The sequence below is a fragment of the Juglans regia genome, chromosome 14 (assembly GCF_001411555.2).
Source record: "Juglans regia cultivar Chandler chromosome 14, Walnut 2.0, whole genome shotgun sequence".
NCBI lineage: Eukaryota > Viridiplantae > Streptophyta > Magnoliopsida > Fagales > Juglandaceae > Juglans > Juglans regia.
In genome coordinates, this window is record NC_049914.1 from 1,778,843 (window position 1) to 1,804,161 (window position 25,319).

The following is a 25,319-nucleotide window of genomic DNA, read 5'->3' on the forward strand; positions in this document are numbered from 1 at the left end:
AAGCTAAGGAAAAAAGTATCTTTTCAACTTATCGATGAGCCAGATGGTGAGGCTAATGAAAATGGGGGCTTCTCTAGTGAACCTCCCAATGATTCTAATATAGGCGAAGTTGAGGACGGTGATGATGAAGATGAATATAGAGTGGAAAGTGATGATGAATTTAGAGTGGAAAGTATGTCCCAGAAGAAAAGGGCTCCAAGAAAGTCAAAGAAATCTGGGGTTGAAAATGGTAAACCCGTACAAAAGCGCAAGAGGGCCAATGAAGCTGCCGACCAGTTGACCAAAAAACCTCCCAAAAAATTTTCTCATTCAACTCGTCGAAACAGGAGATGTGGTAAATCAAATTCCCAGATCTCTAAAATTGCAAGATAAACACTTTCAGGTATGCATATTTGCATAGTAAAGTAGGCTGTATTAACAGAATTGTTGGATTACTTTCTCTATTGTAGTGGATAAGGTTTTACTTGAAACACCAGAGGATGAAATTGACCCTCAAAGGTTGCCTATCAAGGATCTCATTTTGCTTGCTGAGTACAAGGAGCGACTAGCGGTACATATTCTGCACTCTAATTCTTGTTCTTGTTCTTGTGATGATGTCATTTTAGTAGAAATACTAGTCTCTTGTTTTTTAGTTGTAGCACTACCTTGCTATAATTACTGTGTCTTTGCTAAATTCAACTTTGCTAATTTGCTTTGGTCATCTACAACTTGTCCACTCATGCAGAGCAAAGAGGCAGAAACGTCAAAAACACCCTTGACCAATTTAAGGTACTCTTTTAAACATGACCTATATGTGGCTAGACCTGTAGAATTGCTATTTGTTTTCTGTATCAAGTGACATAATGTCTGCATTCATAGGCAACTCTAGAAAATTTGAGTTATTTCTTTCTTTTTTTCTATGTAGTCTTTGCATGTCATTGGGATTATGTTGTTCCTCTAAATAAGGGTTTATCTTATGTATATTCTTTTTCTTTTTAGTTTAGGTTCTTACAAGACTGCAAGTATCAGATAATGTTTCTTGATTTTATGTAAATTTGCATTTTAGGAGTGTTAGGGCAGGCCCCTTTGGCTAGGCCAGCTTCTAATGTTGCCTTGTGACTTTATGGAACATGTTGTTTGGCCTGAAAATTGTTGTATTATTTGATGAAATGCGGAATTTCGAATAGCCCGTAATCTAAGCAAATGTTGTTGGTTGTTGGTTATTAATTTGGTTTTATTATACCTGGAGTCATGTAATCCAATGATTAGCCCCCTAGTGGTTGGCTCAAGTGGTAAGAGCCTTGGTCTTGGCGGTATGCTCCCTCTAGGTCCAAGGTTTGGAACCTTGGGTTCAAACAATTTCTAGGGGCTATGTCCCATTGGTTAAAAAGTCTATGATTTACCTGATCCGTGTGATGGGGGGACACATTACACAGGTCCGGTGTTTAACCGGGTAAAGGACATGTTGTGTTTGCATGCTCTCCAGGATTCCTTTTCATAAACAATGTGATCCAATGAGTTTTTTTTTTTTTTTGTGTTACAATTATTTTCTGTGCAGGTCTTACAATTCCTTTCCCGAGGAATCATCTTACAAGGGAGAGGCTGCTTTTGTTTCAGAACAAGGCAGAGGTTCTGATGATGATCAACCAAGTTATGAGGTTCCAACTAACCCTTTCATTAATTACCAGTCTTTCATGGACAAAACTCCCAGTACAAGATGGTCAAAACAAGACACAGAACTGTTCTATGAGGTACAGCTGTAACATCTTATTCATTTCTTGTTTTCACTTGCAAGAAAAAAAACTCCTCGTTTATTTCTTCTTTCTATTAGTAAACCATCTAAAGTATATGATCAGAAAGATGACCAAGTTTTAGTCTTGCAATCACTGTGAAAGCAAATAAATAGTCTGTTTCAGCTTATGAAACTGCCAAAACTGAAGTTTGTTGATTCAAGGAAATCACAGAGACTTAGTCCATTGAAATTTATGGATATCACCCGGGGATCTAAGGCCCGGTTTGGATACAGAAAACCATCTCATCTCATTTCATCATTAAAACTTTTCCAAATTCCCACACGAAATATAATAAACAATTAAACTTTTTCAAATCTTAAAATAAAAATTATATTCTAACAATATTTTATTCAAATTTTAACAAAACATCTCATCTGAACTGCGTAACCAAATGAGGCCTAAGTTTTGTGCAAGAAAGTTTTAAGTTCATCTAGTGCCGCTCGTGATCTTTGAAGTTTTTATCATTCCTCTCCCTCCAGATACACCATGGTAGACAAATGGGGATCAGCTTGCACACAGCTGCACTTGGGTGTTGCCCCTTAATCCTCTCCAGGTAGCAAGGAGATCTTCTACCTGTCGAGGCGTAACTGATGCTAAATTGACTCTTGTCAAAGAAATCGTACCACATGGTACTAGCAACCTCACAGTGAAGTAGTAGGTGGTCCCCCCCCTCCATTTCTGCACATACAGCACCATCCGATATGGCTTATATTTTGTTTGTTAGGTGCAACAAGTAGATCCAAAATAAATTGGCCAAGTTGTTATCTTTTTAGTGAAATTTTGGAACATATGTGGTGTGCGATTATAATCCAAATAGAGGAAGATGAAGGTATATTGGACATGACAGATGGCAAATGTTATAGGATTAGTTAGGTTGGAGATCTGCTCAGTGGTTATCTTTAATTTACAGTGAATTATGTGGGTCTGTTGGGAGATAACAGTTTTGGGGTAATTAATGAACACCATGCAGGATTTTCGTTTATGCCTCTATGGTACTGGTAGTCTAAGGTTTCTGAGGACTTCATAATTTTTATTTATTTATTTATTTTTCTGTATATTTGTCGTAATCTGTATCCTGCGCAGGAGGAGGGAGATCACCCCCCATTAGTGTGCGAATGCCCGTTGGTGTTCACTGAACTGTTGCCACTACCTTGAACAATTATTGTTTAGTCATATATTAAGGGGTCGTTTGGATTGAGAGAGCATGTCAACTCATCTCATCTAAGTCTTATTAAATCATTACAACTTTCTTAAACTCCCAACTCCGAACAAAATACAATAAACAATTCAATTTTTTCAAATCGTAAAACAAAAATAATATTAAAAAATAATATTCTAATAATATTTTATTTAACTTTCATCTCATCTCAACTCTATCCAAACCTCTCATAAATCTCTTCTAGTTCTTGTTTTTTTTTTTTTTTTTTTTTTGTCAGGGAATATCTCCAAGGCAAAGCCGTTCGGACCTACTCCTGCAGAGTAAATCTCAGTCCCGTGCGCCGCACCCTTGAAAGTTTCCCTATACAGATTTAGTTAAATCGCTGGCTTTTCACCAGAGGGTGTGGCCCCAAAGGATTGTTTGCACCAATGAGATCTTGAGCCTTGGACCTTGAAGAGAGTGATACCCCAAGACCAAGGCCTTCACCACTTGCACTAACCCCTTTGAGTTTTCTAGCTCCTAACTTTTAATTATGTGTTCTCTGCTGTATACTTCCTGTATACTTAGACAATGTCTATTTACTTGTTTCAATACAATTTTATATTACTTATAAAAAAATAAATAAATGGGTGAAGCCCAAGTACACAGGAAGTATACAAAGGAGAGCACCTAATTACAAGTTAGGAGCTAGAAATAGATGCAAGAAAATAATGAAAACTAACTCCACATTAAATCTCGAGGAGCATGCTGCATTCCAACCTAGAGTTGATTAGGCCTCGTTTGGTTACACATATGAGATGAGATAAAAGTTGAAAGTTGAATAAAATACTGTTAGAATATAATTTTATTATTTGTGTTTTAGGATTTGAAAATTTTGATTTTTTTATTATATTTTGTGTAGGAGTTTGGGAAAGTTGTAATGATTATATAAGATATCTGCCAAACCTGGCCTAAATCTATAGTTGAGTTTACCATTAGTTGAACTTTAAAACCAGCCCTGAAGTTGCTGTACTCTGGAAGGGTTTTGCAGTGTGTCAAGTGATTTCCATGAAACCATATAAAGCATTTCGTGATGTTGTGATTTAAGTGCATCTTCTTTTCTTTTATTCTTTTTTTGAAGTGGGTCTTACCAAATAAGATGGTTTTTGGTTCCCTTGATATGTCTTTATGAACCTTTCATGTGGCAATTTTCAATCATTTTTATGCTAATTAGATGCACTAAGAAATGGGATTTTCTGTAATGTAAACACCTTCCCTGGCAAGATTCATGTTGATAATGAAGCATTTGTTACCAAAAAAACAGTGTAGGCTGAAAAGCTTAAAATTTGAGATAGTGCAAGAGAGGGAAAGGGATGAGACAGCATTAACTCCCTAGAGTTGGTTACTGATTTGTCCTTTATCATCCACTGTAATTTTTTAAATTGGAATAAAGAATTTAATTGCTCAATTTTTTGTTCTTTTTCTCCAGACAAAAGTGGCAAGGTCCAGTCCATCGGTTGCTGTTTACATAAAAATTCAACTAATCTCTGTTTAAATATGTGATATAGGCTGTTCGGCAGTTCGGGACAGATTTTTCTATGATACAACAACTTTTTCCTGGTCGAACACGTCATCAAGTCAAGTTGAAATTTAAGAAGGAAGAGCGTCAATATCCATTACGGCTTTCTGAAGCCCTAACCAGTCGTGCTAAAGGTGAAGTCCTTTATCTTTCTTTTTAATCTATCTTCTTTTTCTTTATTCTCTCAATTGTACCATGATAATTTTAATTTTAGTAGTCTCAGCATGATTTAGATTGTATTAATTCATGTAGTCTCATACATAAGCATTGGGAAACTAAGCTTAACCATTTTGGTACCAAACTCAACAATATATGTTTTATGGTTTCTATTGGAGTCTTTATCAAGGTAATCTTCATGAGTAGGAATGCTGAAAACCTAATATATAATTTTCTGTTTTAGATCATTCCCATTTCCAGTTGGTGATTGAGCGGTTGCGACAAGCTTCTCAGGCAGAAGACGCTTATGTAGATGATGTGGTTGGAAGGACAGGCAAGGAGGAGGAGGAGGAGATAGTGGAATTGACTCCTCAAGCGAAGGTAAGCATTTTGGTGTTTTCTTTTCTCTTCTGCTAAAAGGTAATATGGAACCTGGTCTCAAGCCCCACTAAGCATGAAATGACCACGTTTATGAGGCCATATAGTTTGACTAAGCTAGTTAGGATTATGGTTAAAGGTTTTTTTGGTAAAATGAAGTTCGTTTTTTTTCTTTTAACTATTTCATGCAGTCTTGATGCCTCTTTCTAACCTGATATGTGCACAGGAGGAAGTGGCAAAACCTGAGCAGGATGGGGAAGTTGTTGAAGATCAGGAAGCAGATTTGGGTGAAGTTCGTAGTCCTGCCAAGTCTGATGCAGGCGATGATAACCTCTATGACTGGAGTCAATATAAAAGTGATTATTAGCAATAAAAAAAAATACACAATCTATTGGTTTTTTCTTTTTTTAATTAAAATTTTTATTCTAATTAAAGCAAAGCACCCTGTACAGAAGCACTCCTCTGACACACGAAAACGCCCATTGCTTCTTGTAAGAGTGATCAATTCTTGTCTGAAAATGCAAATATTTTTCCTTATCTTTTCCATCTTTTTGACGATTTTAGATCATCATCTTCAGAAGAAAGAAATATAGCATTTGGAAATAAATGCATTTCTGTTTCCAATTAGAAAGAAAAAGGAGTGCGTCAATGAAGGAACTCCCCCCCCTCACCCACCCCCCACTTGTTAGGATTTCAACATCTAATTGCAATTTACAGGTTAGGTTGTTAGTTTATGCGTTTCATAATTAGGAAGAAGTCTTAGGAGACGTTTGGATTCGAAGATGACTTGAGATGTGTTGAGATGAGTTGAGATAGATTGTAAATAGTGCTACAAGCAACTGGTTGGATTGATTAAATCTGTCGGTGCTGAGGATATAAATATATATATATTTTTGTATTTTATTTTTTTGATTTGACCTTGTAGCATTTCTGTTTTTAAGCACAAATTTTCTGACAACAATTTAGATAAGGTGGAAGAATGTTTTATCATTGAGAAATCTTATATACAGTTATGAGTTATGTAAGTATTGTGTATTTTTTTAAAAAAATAGTAAGATCTATCATTAAAAAAATTAATTTTTTTATATAGATTTCAATTTTTCATATTTACTTAATTTTTTTTAAAAGGAATGTGCGACGCTTGTACATTTTGTGAGTGCAAATATCATTTTTCTTTATTATTCTGTGTCCCACTCTTATTCCTGCAAGTTTAGTTAGTATTTAAATGTAATATGTCATTTCTTTTGATTCAATGATATAGTTATAGGGTGTGCAAGTCCTCTTTTTTTTTTAAAAAAAAAGAATGTACGAGACTAAACAATAAATATTATTTTTCATTTTATAATAATTATTATTATCGATATAAGTGTTTATGCAATATTAATGTTTATAAGTTTGAGTTTCAATATATGAAAAAACCAAAAAATTAAGAGAATGTTTTAAAATAAAGTATTAACCAAAATAAATGTTTTGATGGGTTTGTATTGAATACGTTAATAAACAGAATTGTGAACAGATTGATTCCGAACTTGAATTAATGAGAACGTGTAGGGTCAAAACCGGGGTAAAAATTAAAACTCCTTGCACCCCTTTTGGGTTACAAAGGTATGATACTTGTACAGCATTTGGCATGTTTCATGCTGCAAGCTGGTGCTTGATTACCTTAGTAGCACGTTAGCGGTTAGACCATCATTTTTATTAAATTTAGAGAGTCAAACATTAACAAAATGATAAATTAAATCAAATGAAAAAAAAAAAAAAAAAAGGAGACAAGATAACTATTATAGTTTGACAATTAATCAAATATAAAAAAGATAGGTCAAATATATAAAAAATAAAATACTATAAAGGAAAACCAAACAGGTTTAAAAAGGAAAAAAGAAAGATTATTTAGATGACGTTTGGATAGAGAGTTGAGATAAAGGCTGAAAGTTAAATAAAATATTATTAAAATATTAATTTTTAAATATTATTATTATTTTAAAATTTGAAAAAGTTGAATTATTTATTATATTTTGTATATAAATTTAAAAAAGTTGTAATGATGAGATAAAATGAAACACTTCTTGTATTCAAACCGGGCTCTAGACGAGCTAATAGTCATTGCACAGAACAGGATAACTAGGCTAGAAAGAAGCAAAACATAGGGACTACTCCCACATTTTACATTTTTATTGCTTGAATGTTATGCCACTGGAAGTCTGGAAGATGTACCGTTAATTTGCGACACCGTCCACACATTTTCCTTTTGGTTATTACTATTGTCTTTTGAGTTCCTGCCCACATCGAAAACAAAAGAATGAGGTTAGTGAGATTGTATGGCCTAAGTAATAATAACTAATGCAGAGAAGGGATATCGCTAAATAACTTATTGTTCGATCAGTATCGTAACCAAACCTGCCGCTGGTATACATGTCTTACCTATCCATCATAAACCACAATTGCCAAAATGTTCGGAAATTAAAAACCATCTTGTCTATAAAAAATTTTTCAAATCACTAACCTTCTTATACTGGGATCGATGAGACTTCAATAACTGGCCTAACATGAATGAAAAGTTACAGCAGATATATATCTTGAACCTAATCTCATGGCCACAGGGCTAGCTCGTAGTATCTTTTAAATACTAAGCTATACTTTGTATACAAAAAAGAATACAATATAGGTTATTTGATTTACTCATCTTATGAAGCAGCACCTCCCACAAAGCATGATATCAATCCCCCCCCAACCACTATCATTTGTTGGCGTTTCGCCAAAAAAAAACTGAAAGAAAAGATGAAGATGGGGATGAGTTCACCCCAATGACGAGGAGAAATACTGGCCTTGTTATAATTTGAGGTTTATGCTATAATAATACATCAAATATCAGACTAATTTCAACTCTTCCGTAAAGAAGATGGCAATAATGACAGTGATGGGACCTTGAACTAAAGACATTGCAACTGCATTGTTAGGATCTTACCAGTCAAGGAAATATGTTGATCTGAATCTATAAGCTTGTACCATAAACACGGATTATCTGTGCAATTGGGCCCTGGCAACATGGACACTTAGCTTCTGCATTCTTGCAGTGATCCTCGGTGCAATTGGCACATAGAACTTGATGGGCACATGGCAGGAAAACAACAGAAACTTCATTTTCCATACAGATCAAGCATATTCGATCATGGACGATTTCTTCCTCAGAAAAATCTAGCAGTTCACTTAAATCAGGAAGCATCACCCCAACTGTATCTTCCTCAGGTCTTGCAGAAACATCTTGTAGATGATTTGGATTGCTGGAATCTAAAGATAATTGGAGAGAGGATATTTCCTGCTCAAGTCGCAGCTTGTCATCTTTACAACGCTGATAATCTAGGTCCATCTTTTGCCGCAAGGCACCATGCTTTCTTTTTATGTCGACCTCCACTTCTTTCTTTAATCTCTGTTCTTCCTGCACATGGGCTATGGCAAGCTCTTTAGCTTCTACTTCCTGCCGCCACATCACCTGTACTTAAAACCATTTATCAAATTTTATTTCCTGAATTGAATAATACATATAGGTTCAATGTGTCTGACAGGAAATACATGAGGTGCAATTACTGCACAACTTTTACATAGATGCATGACTGAAAACTTGTTTCCAAAAAGTTTATGAGGTATCTAGCTTGCTCTTAGAAAATTCCCATCATAACAAGCATCCACGTTAAACAGACAGAAGCGGGTATTGCCTTTGCTTCTGAACTTTGGACCCCATTTCTCTTACCTTGGAAATAATGGGGCCATACAATTAATGGTCAGCAAATGACCTTATTCAAGAAAATGAAAAATGCATGGAGGAGAAAACACGTAAAGAGTCACTGGTGTTTGCCAATTTGATTATATGGTCATAACTAAATTTAAGATTCTTTCAGACCAAGGACTTCTTCGAAGTGTTTATTTTTTTTATGGATGTCTGTAAGTGATGTGCTTCAATTTCTCTCTTCCATGTTCTCTGTATTTTAAAGCCCCCAAGACCCCCTGGTGTCTATAATCAATTCTGTACTTAGAAAATATGATGGTAAACTACAATGGAAAAGGCAAGGAGGATGGTGGGGCGAAAAAGACAATAAGATACAAGTTTCAACAAGTTTTAAGAAAACCTCTGTCCAGAACTTGAGTAGGTGTGACTAGTATGATGATATTTATATCGCAAATAACATAGAGAGCCTGCTTCATGCAAAAAATGGTTAAGACGAAAGGAGTTGAGATATTGACAACATAGCTCAATAAACAATTGAAAAGTAATAGTCATGGTCTACTTCCAGAAGAAAGTTATGCACCTCAGTTTCCTCCTGAGCCTTTTTGAGGTCGAACAACTGCTGATGTAAATGCGAGGACTTCTTTTTCTCCTCTTCAATCTCCTCCCGGTATTTGTTGTTCTGTTTCTCCAAGGCCAAGATTTTCTTCAAGCACTTATTTTCCCTCCTCCCAACCTCCATGCACATTTTATCTGACTCCGATGCACTCAACTTAAAAGCCTCAACCTCTGCTCTGATTTCTGCATTTTTTGCTGAAATATTTCTGTTAGCTAGTTTTGCAAGGTCTGCTTGACAACCAGCCCTCCTCAGAGCATTCTCCAGTTGCATAAGCTTCTTTAAGGCCTCCTTATTAACTTCCACTTCGTCATTCTTTGCTTGCCGTTCTCCTCCATTCTCTACTCTCAACATCTTGATCTCTGAAAGATCATGGCTGAGCTTTTTAGCAGCTTGAACCACTTTCTTCTGAGCCCACTCCTTTCGGTCCTTCACCTGTTGCTTGATATCTTTAATATTCTGGACTAAACTTGAGATGATTTCAATCTTAGGATCGAGGGATTCACTCTCTGACTGCTCATTTAGCCTTAAATCACCAAATCCACCCAAAATTAAGTTAACCATACAAGAGTCCTCCCATTCAAGTGGTTCAGTTGATTTTTTCCTTGGCAAGGAGGTCTCTGTGGCCTGCATTTTTGGAGACATCTTAACTGTAGCACGGCAAGCAGCTGCAAAAGTTTCAATGTTCATTTTCAACATAGCTTCCAACGATGGTGTATGCTTTAAGCTCTTAACAACATTAAACTTTCTATCTAACCAAAAACCAAGGTCCTCTGACGGACCATTTTTGCTTAAATCATCGGACTGGCCATCACCAGAAAACTGATCACTTTGAACTTCACAAACCTCGATAGATGCATTAACTAAACTGTCATCCTCAGCCACCTGATCCTCACACTCATTTGTCGAAAATGGTACTTTTATGGTACTGGATACCCCCAAATGAAAATTGCTCATGAGGAGACACCGCATGGCATCTCTTTTGATCAAGTTGGGCCGAACTTGGCGAAGCAAGTAAATCATGACCGCAAGCGAATTTTTAACCAACATCTTCATATCCCCAAAAACCTGTTGGCCTTGTATATAAGTTCCATCATCAAGTACAAAACCAGTTTTGATATAATTAAGCGAATTTTGCACAATGTTTGTCAAAATATCCATGTCACCAAACCCGTGTCCATTTGTCAAGATCGCCTTCAGCACAACATCATGTGAATAGCCATGACATATTAACCTCACATAAGCTTCATTATAAATCATTTCGAGTTTCTTTTGAAGCAATTCTTCCAACTGTTGCTCAGAGTAATATTTCAAGTTTTTCATGTCAAAATCCGTACTCACAGACGGTTTCAGATTAACATTACTGGTATCGTTATTCTTGCTTGAATCACCATATGATGAAGTTTGGCCCAGTTCAGGGTTTTGGTCACATTTTCTTGGAGTAGGATAATATTCAGCTTGAACCAATTCAGAATCAGGTTCTGTTGTCTCTGGGAGGTGGTGGTTCTCTTCATCATTGTCGTTATTGAGTTTCTTGGACTGGGGATTTTGGTTGCTCTTGGCATGTTTTTCTGAGCCACCCATTTGTGGACACTGAAAATGGATTTAAAATAGAATATATATCAAAACATGAATCCTAAAACCCTGTCACCTTAAGCAAACAAAACTTCTGAGCTCCTCAGATTTATGTACTGCACCACCCCCCCCCCCAACGTAACTCGCAAGAGCAATAACAATCTCAACTGAACAGAAAAGCAAACAAGAAACAAAAAAGAAAGAAGATGGGACAAAAAAAAAAAACTAGCCAACATTTTAGCTGAACATCTTCTTATCTTCAGTTTTCCTGTAACCAAATCCATTTGCATATACCATACTCAACCAAAATCTAAAAGCTTTCAACCTTCAATTTGTTTTCTTATGATAATAGAATCACATAAAGACTAAATGAAATTCCAAATAACCCCTTAGTTATTTTTCCTCTTATTGATTCTCCTGCATTTTCTTCTCGGCAACCAAACAGCAAACAAAATAAAATCACGAATTTTCGACAAACAAAGTTCATGCTTCTGAGATAATCATTCAAGCAACGCTTAGAGACACTAACCTGTTACTGGAATGTGGTCTGAACTTTAAGTCCTGAGAGAGCTCGAGAGGTAGAGAGAGCGCTCGCCGCTCAAAGTGGAACTCTGCAAGTGAGAGAGCCCCCTGGCACCAATGCATTTCGAATTAGGGGGGGTTTAACTCCTCTACAGCTTGATTATAGCATTCAACTTACAACTGCTAATTTGCTTCCAATATTCTTCCGCCACGTAGTCCAAATAGATTTCTGTGACTGAATGAAGGTTATATGAGTCTGTAGGAGACTGTAGGAGATCCGGAAGCTCTCCAACTTCCCATTTCAGGCAGTGGGAGGGATGCCATGCTCTTCAACTGGCGTTCCAGAAGGACAAATAATATGATGCCAAGTAAGCCCATCTAATCAACCGTTGAACTCGTGGAGGATGGTTCTTGAGAAACTGTGACGAATTCTTTAACATGGGCTGTCACTTGAGTGCTTCTCGGCTTGTGTGCATGGTTTACACCTTGCAACACTATGCCTTTATTACAAGGTAAGAAAGAAGCTCTTTGAGATTTCTCTTTTTTCTGAGTAGATCTCTCCTAAGAAGAAAATTTATGGAATGGAGATTTTATTCCAAACACGACACCCAATAACTATTTATAATGATACGTTTATTTGTAAATATGGATTTAAAGTTTAAAGCAAATAATTTTTGGAAGAACAATGATAGATATATTAACTGGTTTACTTTCAAAATTAAAACTCAAAACTTTAAAAATTTTAAAAACTTTTCATCTCATCGTTATAATTTTTTTAAATTCTCACACAAAATAAAATAAACAATTCAACTTTTCAAATTTCAAAACAAAAATAATATTAAGAAATATATTTTCACAATATTTTATTCAACTTTTTAATTTTAATCTCAACTCATCTCATTTCATTTCTAAAAATAAACGAAAATAGAGAAATGCTACTCTCACTGATCGCCCCTCTTGCTTGACATGGAATGTCCGCATGGTAAGATTAATAAGTAAAATTTGAATAATCCATTTTGAGAAGGCTTATGTCTTTAAAGAAACCCCTTCAACCCATCTCTGTAACGATGGAGATCCACCAGTCAATCATTAACGAAACCTAGGCAACCTATCCCAGACCTTTTCCACATCGTCCAAAAGGCAAGCCATACCAGTTCTAGTTCTAGTTCTAGTTCGTTCTTCAAATCCATTTCGTTTTTCCTCAACGAATTATTAAATTGAACCCAATATACAGTCAAATATAACAAGATAATCACATACACAAAATCTTAATGTAAGAGAAAATGATGGAATGTTAATGAAAATACCTACATAAATAATAACTAAGGAGCCTCAGATTTGTGGTTGTTGTGGATGCCGAAAATGGAGCTACGGACTACAACTGCATGTCGGACGCTGCGCTTGGAGGCTGATGTCGGATTGGGAAATTCACACAGAGAGGAGAAATGGGTCTTAGTGTTTCACGATGCAATGAAAATCCCCCTTTTATGTTTTACGTTTTTGTTCCTTTCCTTTTTTAAAAAAAATAATAATTACACGTGACATGTCATGTCAAGAGGGAAGTGCGAGTGGGAGATGCAAGCGGTGGCTGTAGAATGACTCTATTAAATAAGCGGTAATTAATATGAATATAATTAACAACTTCTATCACTACAACAAAAATGCATTTTTCCCACAAGCAACTTTGTTTAAAATAGTCAAAGTTATTGCCAGTAATAACCTTTTCCCGCCACTTCAACCTGTAGCGAACTCCCTAGAAATAATTGGCAATAGATAATACCATTACCTGTGAAATTTAATTGTTGTCTGAAATACTATTATTTCTGGTATATGATGGTCATTGAAAATATAGAATTTTCGTGAAAAATATGTCACACATGAGTGGAGCTTACTCACCAAAAAAGTTTATTGTGGCGAATGATGTCGCCAAAAATGAATATTTCAGACAATAAATATGGCAGTAAATGCTTTTTTTCTTATATGAAAAGTTCATTAGTAATAAGTTTTTCTTGCGTGCTTACCTTACCGGAAAAATATTTCTTGCTAAATATTTCACAGGAAATAACTATTTTCTGCGTTTCAAAATTCTATTTTGAGCATGAACCATTGTAGTGTGAAAATTAAAAAATATTGGAGTTGGAACCTGATTGGTAGAAAATTATCACAAAAAAAGAGCCATCATGAGTTAGGCATCGATCAACGATTAATCAGATTTTATCATCTTCAGTTATATTAAAATGTTACAAATATCAATGTGATTTATAAGCATAATAAAATTAAATATCATGAGGCGTCTCTCTTATTAGTGACTTATTGCTGAATCAATATTATCTAAAATTATCTTGCATGGTCCAGTTTCATATAACACGTACGACGTACATGTAGGATGGCAATAGAATGCATCTCGCGCGCGGATCATGTATCATGACTTCATTGATCTCTTTTTCCTTTTTTTTTTTTTCTTTCTTTCTTTTGTTTCAAAAGAATATTTGTTTTTGTCAAATTAAAGCTTTTTAAATTCCTTTTCAACTCTTGTTTTGAGTTTAAGTAGAGAGATTCTACATTTCTTTAGGAACATTTATTTATTTATTTATTTAAAAAAAGCCTAAATAAAAAGACAAAACACCCCTTTCACATTATGATTAATTAGGTCATAAATACACATATATCTAACATCTCGATCGAGCTAAACCCTTAAAGTTGACTTAAAATTTAATTGATATTCCATGACCAAAGCAGCAAATAGATAAGAAAATATCGGATAAACTAACAAAATAAAAGATGGATAATTAATTTTGTAAAAATTAATAGACAAAACGAAGTAAATTAACTACAATCTAGCTATCTGCGTAAGAGATATTGAACATCATGAATAAGTAATTATCTGCTTATGATCTACATGCATGGCGACGTTTTTGTTGGAGTCTAGTAGAGTAAAAAGTCAGAGCTTGAGTTTTCCTGACTTTTTCCTAATTGATTGTGATGATCTTATATATATATATACGTGAATGTGTTAATTTCTAGTAAAGTCTTTGACTCAAACTTATGTGCTTTCTTCCCTGTTCATGCGGATAAATGGTGGTGGTGCTCCAGTTTCACAATCAACCACGCTTGGGTCACATCGCAAACCGTTCTAGTCAAAGCCTTTGAGCGGTTTTTGCGGCTGTAATTTTAGTTTGCGTAGGTCATGACTGAGTCAGACTGACGCTACAATTCCCAAAAATAAAATAAAAGGAAATTAATTTAAAAATAAAAATAATTTTATAATTTGAACTACCATATTAAATCAAGTTAGTTTATATAATTTATTTATGACTAACATATTTCTCTTTAAGATTTAGAGGGAGAGATAGATAAATGGACCTTGTAACATTTATTGAGCATCTACAGTTGTTCAAAAAATTTATTGTGTAGGTATAAATATTAGAGGAATTCTATACATAAGTCACTATTTATCTTCATACTCCACACCTATAATTTTTTTTTTTATATAGAAAAATTATATTCATAAGCCTTAGACACTATACACCATATTTTTTGTTATTTTTTTAATTTTTTTCTCTTATCAAATGGTTAGTATATAAATGATGAGTAGAAGAATTCAATTTTTTAAAAAATAAAAAATAAAAACAAATAAAATTTTAAAAATAAAAACATTATGGTGTGTGGGGCTTATGAATAGCAATGTTCTTTTTCATAAGGTGTGATGGTGTTTTTCATGGAATGTGGAGTATAGGTAGAAGTGTAAAAAAAAACTGGTGAACCAGTAAACTGGATTGGACCGGACATGACCGGACGGTTTGGTCCGGTACCTGTTTTATTTTAAAAAAAAACTAGTCCAGTTTCGATTTTTCTTTTTCTCAAAACCGGACTGGACTGAACCAGACCGATTTATATATATTATATTTTTTTATATTGTATATAATTTTTATATATAATATATAATTATATATAAAATAGTTTTGTATTATATGATAAATTACTAATTAATATAATTTTAAATTTTAAAATCTTATATCACTATAGTCTATAATACAATTATAATATATATTATAATATACTACAATATAGTATCACTATAGTATTATATGCTATAATATACTATTATATATATTATATATTATATTAAAACCAAAAAACCAGACCGGAATCGGTAAAATCAAAATTATTGACTTAGGGAGGTAACCAGTGCAGAATCAGATTTTAAAAATATAAAATCAGTGCATACCAATTTGGTCTCAAATTTTATTCAAAATCAGATCAAACCGGACCAATTACACCCTGTATAAGTAGTGAATAATAACTAATGATAAAAAATTTTCTAAATATTATGAAGCCTACTTCATGTGCCTATCTCTCATTCTTTAAAAAGCCAATCTACCCAACTTCAAATTATCAAAATACTTTCAAGTTCTTGGCTGAAAAAGATTAAAAAAAACTCATAAAGTGAATCATGTTATATTTATTATAGTGTCCTTGTGTATTTTTCTAATAAAATGAAATTTTCAATAAATATATTTATTAATTTATACATCTCTATTCCACTTCAAAATTTCATAAAAACTTGAAGATATTTTTCCACAACTTCAATCCATACATAAAAAATAAAATAACCCAACATCAAGTACAAAGAAAATTAGGAATATACAAAGATCCTGTAACCCCTGACCTAATCAAAAATAGAAGCCCACGATAAAAAAAGGTATCCATCGAGTTAAACGAGCCTAGCTAGCAGGATTGTTTGAATTCAAAATCCATATCAATTCATCTCAATCTATTTCATCTTTATTATTATAATTTTCTTCAATTCTTACATAAATATAATAAACAATTCAATTTTTTCAAATCTCAAAACAAATTTATCAAATTTCTACATAAAATATAATAAACAATTTAACTTTTTTAAATCTCAAAATAATAATAATATTAAAAAATAACATTTTAAAAATATTTTATTCTATTATTCACAAACCATCTCAACTCATCTTTAAATCTAAATCACTCTTAAAAGACAACACATTTTTCTAATAACTCAAATCACAGACATGATAGATTGCATGGTTTTTCCAATCACGGCTATATATAAATAAATAAAAGCTAGAAAAGAAAATTAAACACTATAGTTTAATAGACTGATCATGATCAGCTACTCATTTTTCCCAAATTGTACATAATATAGATATATATATATATATATATATATATATATTTGTAGAGGTACAACAATGGCAGCCTATAATTGGACGTCACTGAATATTTTTTTTCTCCTTTTTCCCTCTATCTATGACTTTATTCTTATCTACCCACGTGGATGACATGGTCCTTAATTGTTTTGATAAATTATTTTATACCGGAATTATAGAACAAGTTAAAGTTTGACCATATATATATTAATATTACAGATTCTCCTGACTGATTATCATCCTTTAACCTTCAAACACATCTCTTCGTCAATTGGGTTATAATTCTCCCACATATATCCGATATTAAACTAGGCAAAGAGACGGCATTTATCAAGAAAAGGGCCCTAAAAAGAGAACAAACATATACAAGGGATACCCACAATTATTCAAAAGAAATAGTTTAATTATAAATTTTTTTTAAAAAATTATTTCATAAAATGACGTAACTTGATGTAGTTCATCAAGCGTATCACGATGTAGCACTTATTATTTTCGCTTAATATTATGAAATAGATCTAGCGTATCATATTAAGGTAAATCAGTTTGTGAGTTTACTTTTTATAAATTTTTTTTTTCTTTGTAGCTATAGCACTTATATATTTTTGCTTAATATTGATCATCTTTAATTTACATGTTCTATACATATTTTGATTTTGACTTTTTTTAGTCCAATTTCCCCCTCCTTTAGCCATACAATATCTCAGCTTTTGATTCAGTGGTTTGGTTTCATTGGGTGCACGAACGATGAGTTTTCATTGTGCTTTAATTTTTTTTAATAATTAGTTTACATACACAATTCATGAATATATAAGAATATTTAAGTAGGAAGTGTCCATTTAGATGACAACCTAGCTAGTTAATTGTCAACTCTAGTATTATGTCATTTTTGTTAATAGCTAGCTAATCAGCCCCATACATACATATATATATATATATATACATATATATATACATATATATATATATGCGTACGTACGTACGTTAACCAAGGCATGCACACCCAAGTGAAAAGAACCAAAGTGGTCAAATTTTTCCAGCTCAGCTCAATTAATGGGAGTCGGCAACATATTTGAATAATCATCAACTCTCCATTGGCTATCATATCCAACTCATTTTATTTTATTTTTTAACTATTTTTTGAAAAAAGGTTTACTAACTCCTTTGATCTTGTTTGTGTAATTAGCGTATATTTAAATATTCGATCCGGCTGGTTTTGAGAGGCATGACATGTCATGCTTCGGCCATTTACATAGTATATATATTAATGTATATATAAAATTCTTTTTGTTTGTGTAAAGCATGACAATAGACTCCAAAATTTGAAATATTCAAATAAAATTGGTCAAATATCGGCTCCACTCATTCTTATTGAAAAATAATTGGACTCATTATTAAAAATGAATAATTTTATTGTTTTATTTATCTTTTTTTTTTTTTTAAATGTGCGCTATTTGAACACATTAGAACAAATCATTTTCCAGCTTTATCAATTCACTGTATCGATCAGTGTATATACCAAAACTAAACATTATTAATTGGGTCATTATTCATTCTTTTTCAATATCTATTCAGCCAAACTATCAACATCATCATCACAGGTTTTCTTCTCTCTTGTTTTCTTTTCCTTTTTCATGTGTGATCAGAATCTCACCTAAAGAGAGAGAAAGATCGATCTAGAGAGAGAGAGTCAGAAAGGCAGCTCAACAGCCCAGAGATGTTATATATTTGAGTATATATATATATATATGTATATGTATGTATGTATGGAACATGTAAGCAGCCATCGATGTCAGTGATCTTCGCCGATGGATGTTCTATATATTGTAAATTAATTTTGAATATATAATAATAAATTATTATATATAAGTTGAAACTGTTGAAAATTGATTTTCATAAAAGAAATTAATTAAAATAGTTTGAAAATTAAGGCATGCATGTCTTCCGCAAATTAAGATCTCGTCTATTTTTCATCTCCTGATCATATGTGTGGGCTAGGTATACCTTTCTAAAGTCAAACCCTGAACGCTCCGCTGCGTTGATAATTTTGAGGTTTTGAAATTGAAATATAGTCCCTGCGACTTGGTTTATTTATTTGTGTTCCGAACTCGATCGGCATTTCCACTTTTTATTTTTTATCCGTATATTTATATGTACGCACGTATACCTTTGCAATACTGTACAATCTATATTAATGTTGCATGCATGCGTGTAAGTATATGATCATGATCTAGTTCAAATTTCTTCTTCCATGAATTTTGATGATCTTTAACCAAATTAATCAGTATCCACAATTTCTTAAACTTTTAGAACAATGGTTAGCCCGTAACAATTGATGGTATTCATAAAATCATTATAATATTACCATAAAAAAATATAAATTAAAGCAATTATACAATGCTCGCGCACACATAATATATATATATATATATTTAAATGGAGCAGTAAATATTATGCATATATATTATATGCATCCAATATTTTATTTGTATGCCTTTCTCCTACTGGTTTAAAACTTTGAGGAATATCTCGAGAAATTAAAATATTCGCCTTATGGTTATAATGAATTACATTAGCAACCTGCATATTACTTGATGATGATCTCCTTCACATGATTGCTGGCTGGCCTTTAAATGAAACCTATTAAATGATGAATCAGTGCACAAATTAATACATTTAAATTCTAGCTTTCTGTCATTTTATATATGTTAATGTTAATGAGTTGGCTATCTAGCTAGCTATTACAATTAATTAGTAAATACTAAATACAGTTGTAGAGTACTGTGTAAATGATGTACAATCTTTTTATAAAAGAGTGAAATTTATTATTAAAAAAATTAATTTTTTTTTACGTGGATCTCGTATTTACTCATTTTTTTTAAAAGAATTACACGGCACTTACGTAATCCACGATTACAAATATTATTTTTCATATATATAACTACTTAATACAGCATGTAATATTGCTTATTTCTCGTCCTTGGAATAAAACACATAATTAATGCTCAAACCATAAACGCAATTATAAATTAATGACTGATCATCAGCATTTAAGTTTGTTCAACGAGGCTGCATGCAGACAACCTAGACCCATAAATAAATAAATATATATATATATATATATATCAATATATAACCATGACTCGATCTCTTTAGGTAATTAGAAATATATAAAAAAAGAGAAAGAAATATATATATATATATAGAGACATATATATACGTAATTTGCAGTAATGCCAGTAAATGTTCAATGTTTATAACCTGATTTGGTGCCATGGTCTTTGGAAGGGATAGAAATACAATAAACTTGAAAATCTTGGGGTACACTGGAAAAGTTCTACAAATTATTAATACTTGGCGTACGCACGTAGCTGACAAGTGGCCGGAAATAGAGAGTATTTAAGATGTACATGTATTAATGAAAAAAAAAGGAAGGAAAACTTTGCAAATTTCCATAAATAAGCGTCCTTCCCTGTGGTTTCCATGTTTAACAACTAGCTAGCAAAGACATCCACTAGATTTTGACTTTGATTTCTTCCTTCTTTAAAATTTCTACACCCCTTTTAATTCGTATATATGTAGCCTATCTACAGCCTCACACTCTCTTTCACATTGAGATTAATGGACGAGATAGAGAGGAAACCAGATCTAACCATGAATGTTCCACCTTATGATTTCCTGTGCCCCATTTCCATTGAGCTAATGAAAGACCCGGTAACCATCTCCACCGGCGTCAGCTATGAAAGAAAGAACATCGAGAAATGGTTCTTTGCTTACAAGAAGACGACCTGCCCGGCTACAATGCAGAGCATCAAGAACTTTGATATCACCCCGAATCATACCCTCAAGAGGCTCATCATTGCCTGGTTAAATAAAGCAATATCGCAATCCTGCTCTTCGTCGTCATCGTCTTCGTCGACGTCTCGACCTTCGGTCAAGCATGATGACATCTTGTCACTACTCAACACGATTGAATCCTCGCCTTTCAAGGTAAGTTCCTTGAAGAAACTCCAGTCAATTATCGAAATAGGCGATGATGAGATCAAAGCCGATTTTATTCAATCTAATGGGGTTGAAGTACTAGTCCAAATAGTTGTACAAATTCTCTCTGAGAGCTCCGATTTTGGAACGTTTAGAGCCTGTGAAGAGGCCTTGGGTGTGCTGCAAAAACTCCCATTTTCGGAGGAAGAAAAAACCCTTGAATTGTTATCCAAACCCGAATCTATGAAGTCCATGGAAATCATGCTCCAAAGAGGAAGTGCTGAGGCCCGGCTATACACCCTTACCATATTCCAAAAGATGGCCAAAAGTAACTATGATTGGAACTCTTTCATTCAAGATCGAGGTATAGATTTCTTCAAATCCTTGTTAGAGCTGGTTTCGGACGAGATATGCACCAAGGCAAGCTCATGTGCCTTAGAAGTTCTAATAGAAATACTTGGAGGTTCAAAGAAAAGCCGATTACAGGCAATAGAAGCCGGCGCAGTTTGTGTTCTGATCGAGCTTCTCCCGGACTCGAGCCGATCCAAATGCGAGAAAGCGTTGCTGTTGCTAAAATTACTATGTGAATGCGCAGAAGGCAGGCAGGCGTTAGTGGAGCATGGCATGGGCATCGCTGCGATCTCCAAGAAAATGTTGCATCTCTCGAGTACCGCGACAAAGATTGTGGTGAAGATTTTGTGGTTGATCTGTAGCTTTCACCCTACGGACAGACTTTTGGAGGAAATGGTCGTTTGTGGATCCGTGAAGAAGCTCTTGGCATTGTTGCACATCGATGGCCGCTCTTCAACCAAGGATAAGACGATAAAGATATTCAAGTTGCATGGCAATTCATGGAGGCGCTACCCTTGTTTTCCTAGTGAGTTGAAGGAATATTTGGCATTAGTGAATAGTACTGAATGATTCTAGCTTGCTAAAGATTAGAAAATATTTATGATGATGATGATCGAACTGAAATTAATACAGAGATATATAGAATGTTATAATTTTCTTAAGAAAGTTTGAGTTTTACTCATGATCAAATTAATACATGTATATGCATGGTTCATGATCATTTTTCCCAGCTTTCTATTTCGAATTTGCGGTTTGGATTTTGGAGTTTTCAATTTAATTTGTTACGTACTTTATATCCATCTGTTCCTGATTAATATTATCGTATGATCATGATCATATATATTGTACGTGCCTATCATTTTTTTCTATTGATTAATCACATGGAATTAGCGTTTCTTGTATTTCTTGATAATGAATTGCATCCTCCCTTGGGCCATTCATTCATGATTAAACATTATTGATACATGATTAAGGCCACCGGAAATATCCCTTGAATAAGCATATTAATTAAACTGGTAATTATACTATGATTAGATTTTTTTTCCTGGTCTGATAAGGAAGATCATGATCGAATACCAATTTAATCTCCCAATAATTTTCAGATGGGTACGCATATCATGATGATAATATTGCAACTCTTACTCTGAAATTAACATCCTGAATTAATTTGATTAATCAACTAATCAATGCAAGAGTACTACTACTACTACTACAAGAAAAATTAGTATTGTGACCATTTTTTTACGATGAAAATATATTCATTTTAGTTGAAAATAGTCATTTGCTGAAAATAACTGATCGTAAATAAACAGTTTTTTTGTAGTCTCAAATCTCCTTCAAACTAATTAACTTAGATAGAATTCAATTGAGTTTAGGAATGGAATCATCTGCATGCATGTACACGGTAAAGAAAACAAACATACGTATATAATATTGAGATATTGATCACTGATATAATATATCATGTAATCGAATATATCCCCGCATTGGCTATTGGCAATTGCGGCGATTTAGATTTCTGCCATGGAATTTAATTTAATTTAATTGGTATATAGCTAGAGGAAAAAAAGAAAATATAAACACCATCATAATTTTCATGTAATTATTAATTGAATTTATTCAAAGTACTTATATGGTGGTCAAATTAATGAAACTATCCATCCAACTACTTAATTATATATATATATATATATAAACATGCAATAAACAAGCGGTTTAATTTTTTGAGCAAATGTATTAATTTCGAATCCAGTACTAATTAATTAAGTCGGTCATGACTCTTCTCATTTTCGTTTTCCCCGCTTTGAGGGATAATTAGAACTTCCAAATTGTGAGGACAGGCCAATTAAAATTAATTAATTTGGGTGGTCAGGGTTTGATTGGTTCGAGAATATTTAAATTGTATATCTTAATAAAGATTGATTGATTTTTTTTTTTTAGAAATATTATGTATCAGTTATTATTTATTTTTACGTCTCAAAATCTATAATTTTTTTTTATAAGATGTGAGATTATAATGAAAATATATATATATTTTTTAATGTGCTAATGTTTAAAAACTTGTTCAAATGAAAATAATTTTCAATTGAACATCGCAATTAATTTAAAATACATGCAAGAAAAACTTGTTGGGCTATGTATCTACGTAGCTTTCTTGTGTGGACCGCAAACCTAATAATTTGCTGGTCAAACTATGCCCTTAAATCTCTTTGATAGCTCTACTTGAAAAACTAGAAGAATATGCCCTTAATTATTGGAAACAAATCAAGGAATTAATCGGTAAACCTTTTTCGTGTACTCTGAAAATGAAAAAAATTAAAGGCTAATGAATTCATCAGCACCACGTACGAGAGGATTAATTTGCAGTTTTTTAAGCTAATTCTTGATCAATCTTTACCTCTTCAAATCCTAGATAGCTAGCAAGTCTTGCCGACATATATACAACTAATTAGAGATCATCACATAACGTCTAGCATTCTTCCACCTTAAAAAAAGAAAGTACGTAAAGCATGCTATATATATATATATATATATATATTTGATCTGATCTTCTCTTGTATATTCTACCAATATGATCTCAACGTACATGATATATTCAATTGTAGTTAGCTTACGTTGAATGCAGAACAGTGACTTTTGGAAACTGTTCAAAGGCGTGTGGTGCATCCATATATATATATAAGAGGTTGGTGGTAATTTGGCGCTGGTCAATTACCTAGCTAGCTAGCTAGCTACAAGGTAACACGAGCAACCTGCGTTATTGTTTCACGGTTTCACCTAAATTTTATGGTCCCATAATGTTATAAAGACTACACTGTCCATATTCAAGTACGTCGACATACGATCAAGTCGGCAAGACTTCAAGGCGTGTGGTGCATCCATATCAAGACTTCAAGTTAAACTCATGATGATCGATGGCCTCATGTACGTAATTAATTATGGAGTCCCATACGATATTGTCAATGTTTTTAATTATAAATTAATGCCTAGCTATTATCGAAGGTTTGAAGTCCAATTAGCTAGGCGATTTGTTACTTCCTAGTACGTACGTAGTACTACTTGATCATGATCGATCTGGAGTAATTCCCAGTTTGGAGCGAACAACCATTTACTAAAAAGATGTTTATTTTATTTTTAAATATTTTTTATATTCCGGTACGTACAACTCATCATGCTAAGTTCTAGTCAAAAGAAAATTGTTTTTCATCAATAAATAAATAATTGGTTTTGGGTCATATAAGTATTTAAATATATGATAATATTTGAGGTCATGTCAAGTTTTCCCAACTCATAATTGAACTCTGAATATATTTACTGAAAAAGGCCACTCTATCGCTTCTATCTTATCGTTCAAGTGTATCGTTTGGAAAATTTTTATTTTTATTTTATTTAATAATTAAAAAAATAATTTTAAAATAAAAACCGAGCGGGCTACGTAGCCCGACTCTATTTACTGATACTATATATATACAGCTCGTACGTACAAAGTCATATATTCCTTACAATTGTTTTTTTTATAGTATATATTCCTTACAATTTGATCTATATATATACATATATATATATATATATTATTAGTAGGCGTAGTAAGAAAACAGAGGGTAGAGACCACATTAATGATCGTGTTGATCCGATGGATATATTTCTGTTGGACAAAATAAAAGCATTACAACTAGATTAATTCATATCATGCTGAAGAGAGACCCTCATCATTAATTTATTCTATGACCATAAAAGGTCAGAATTGTTACGAATGATATATAAGAGAAAAAAAAATAAAACAAAAACACAATTAATCATATATCAATTAATCATATCATGCTTATATTCATGAAATTGCAAAGAATTTTATTCAGATGAAAGATCAAAGATACAGTATGATCATACAATGGTTTAATATAATTTATAAAAACCCCCCTAATTATGGATCGGGTCGGATATGTTCAGTAGCTAAAAATGGGCCTAAGATTCTCCATGGCCCAAACCTTATTAAAAATGATCCACCAAAACTAGAATGAATTCTTATCTTACCTAGATACTATATACTAAGGGTTCATAGATTCATATTTAAGGTGTTTTCTTACCCAGAAAATACATTTTGGTAGTTTAGAAGCAGGGGCCCATATTTTTATTCTAAAACAGCATCACAGGGAGTCTATTAGTGTCGTAGTTATCTACAAGAAAATAAGGATTTTAATCCATTAGTGATTATCAATAAAGATCCATTTGTGTTAGTATTTACTATTTAGAATTTGAGTAGAAAGTCCACCGAACATGTAAAAAAGTGTTTTTTTATTTCTTTTTTTCATGTATTTTTTTAATTATCATAAATATTTATAAAAAAAAATA

At 33.1% G+C, this 25,319-nt stretch overlaps 3 protein-coding genes across 3 annotated transcripts in view; 2 read left to right on the forward strand and 1 right to left on the reverse strand.

Moving 5' to 3' along the window:
- Positions 1 to 5,560, forward strand: part of LOC118343779 (transcription factor TFIIIB component B''-like) — a 12,387-nt gene extending 6,827 nt beyond the window's left edge. Inside the window, exons 6-12 of the mRNA XM_035685035.1 lie at positions 47 to 334; positions 450 to 550; positions 725 to 768; positions 1,538 to 1,730; positions 4,479 to 4,623; positions 4,890 to 5,026; positions 5,250 to 5,560. Coding sequence (XP_035540928.1) covers positions 47 to 334; positions 450 to 550; positions 725 to 768; positions 1,538 to 1,730; positions 4,479 to 4,623; positions 4,890 to 5,026; positions 5,250 to 5,390 — 1,049 coding nt within the window. The 3' untranslated portion in view covers positions 5,391 to 5,560. The remainder of the gene's footprint in view (positions 1 to 46; positions 335 to 449; positions 551 to 724; positions 769 to 1,537; positions 1,731 to 4,478; positions 4,624 to 4,889; positions 5,027 to 5,249) is intronic.
- A 1,513-nt stretch (positions 5,561 to 7,073) lies between these two features.
- On the reverse strand, positions 7,074 to 11,560 carry LOC108980696 (MND1-interacting protein 1-like). Its single transcript, XM_018951699.2, has 4 exons — positions 11,465 to 11,560; positions 9,328 to 10,953; positions 7,989 to 8,513; positions 7,074 to 7,299 (listed from the first exon to the last, which is right to left on the reverse strand). Exons 2-3 carry the CDS (start codon positions 10,942 to 10,944, stop codon positions 8,016 to 8,018), a joined length of 2,115 nt encoding a protein of 704 aa, XP_018807244.2. The 5' UTR covers positions 10,945 to 10,953; positions 11,465 to 11,560; the 3' UTR covers positions 7,074 to 7,299; positions 7,989 to 8,015.
- An 8,692-nt stretch (positions 11,561 to 20,252) lies between these two features.
- On the forward strand, positions 20,253 to 21,752 carry LOC109018368 (E3 ubiquitin-protein ligase PUB23-like). The gene has a single exon (XM_019000518.2). The coding sequence runs from the start codon at positions 20,259 to 20,261 to the stop codon at positions 21,537 to 21,539; it is 1,281 nt and encodes a 426-aa protein (XP_018856063.2). The 5' UTR covers positions 20,253 to 20,258; the 3' UTR covers positions 21,540 to 21,752.
- Positions 21,753 to 25,319: the final 3,567 nt, after the last annotated feature.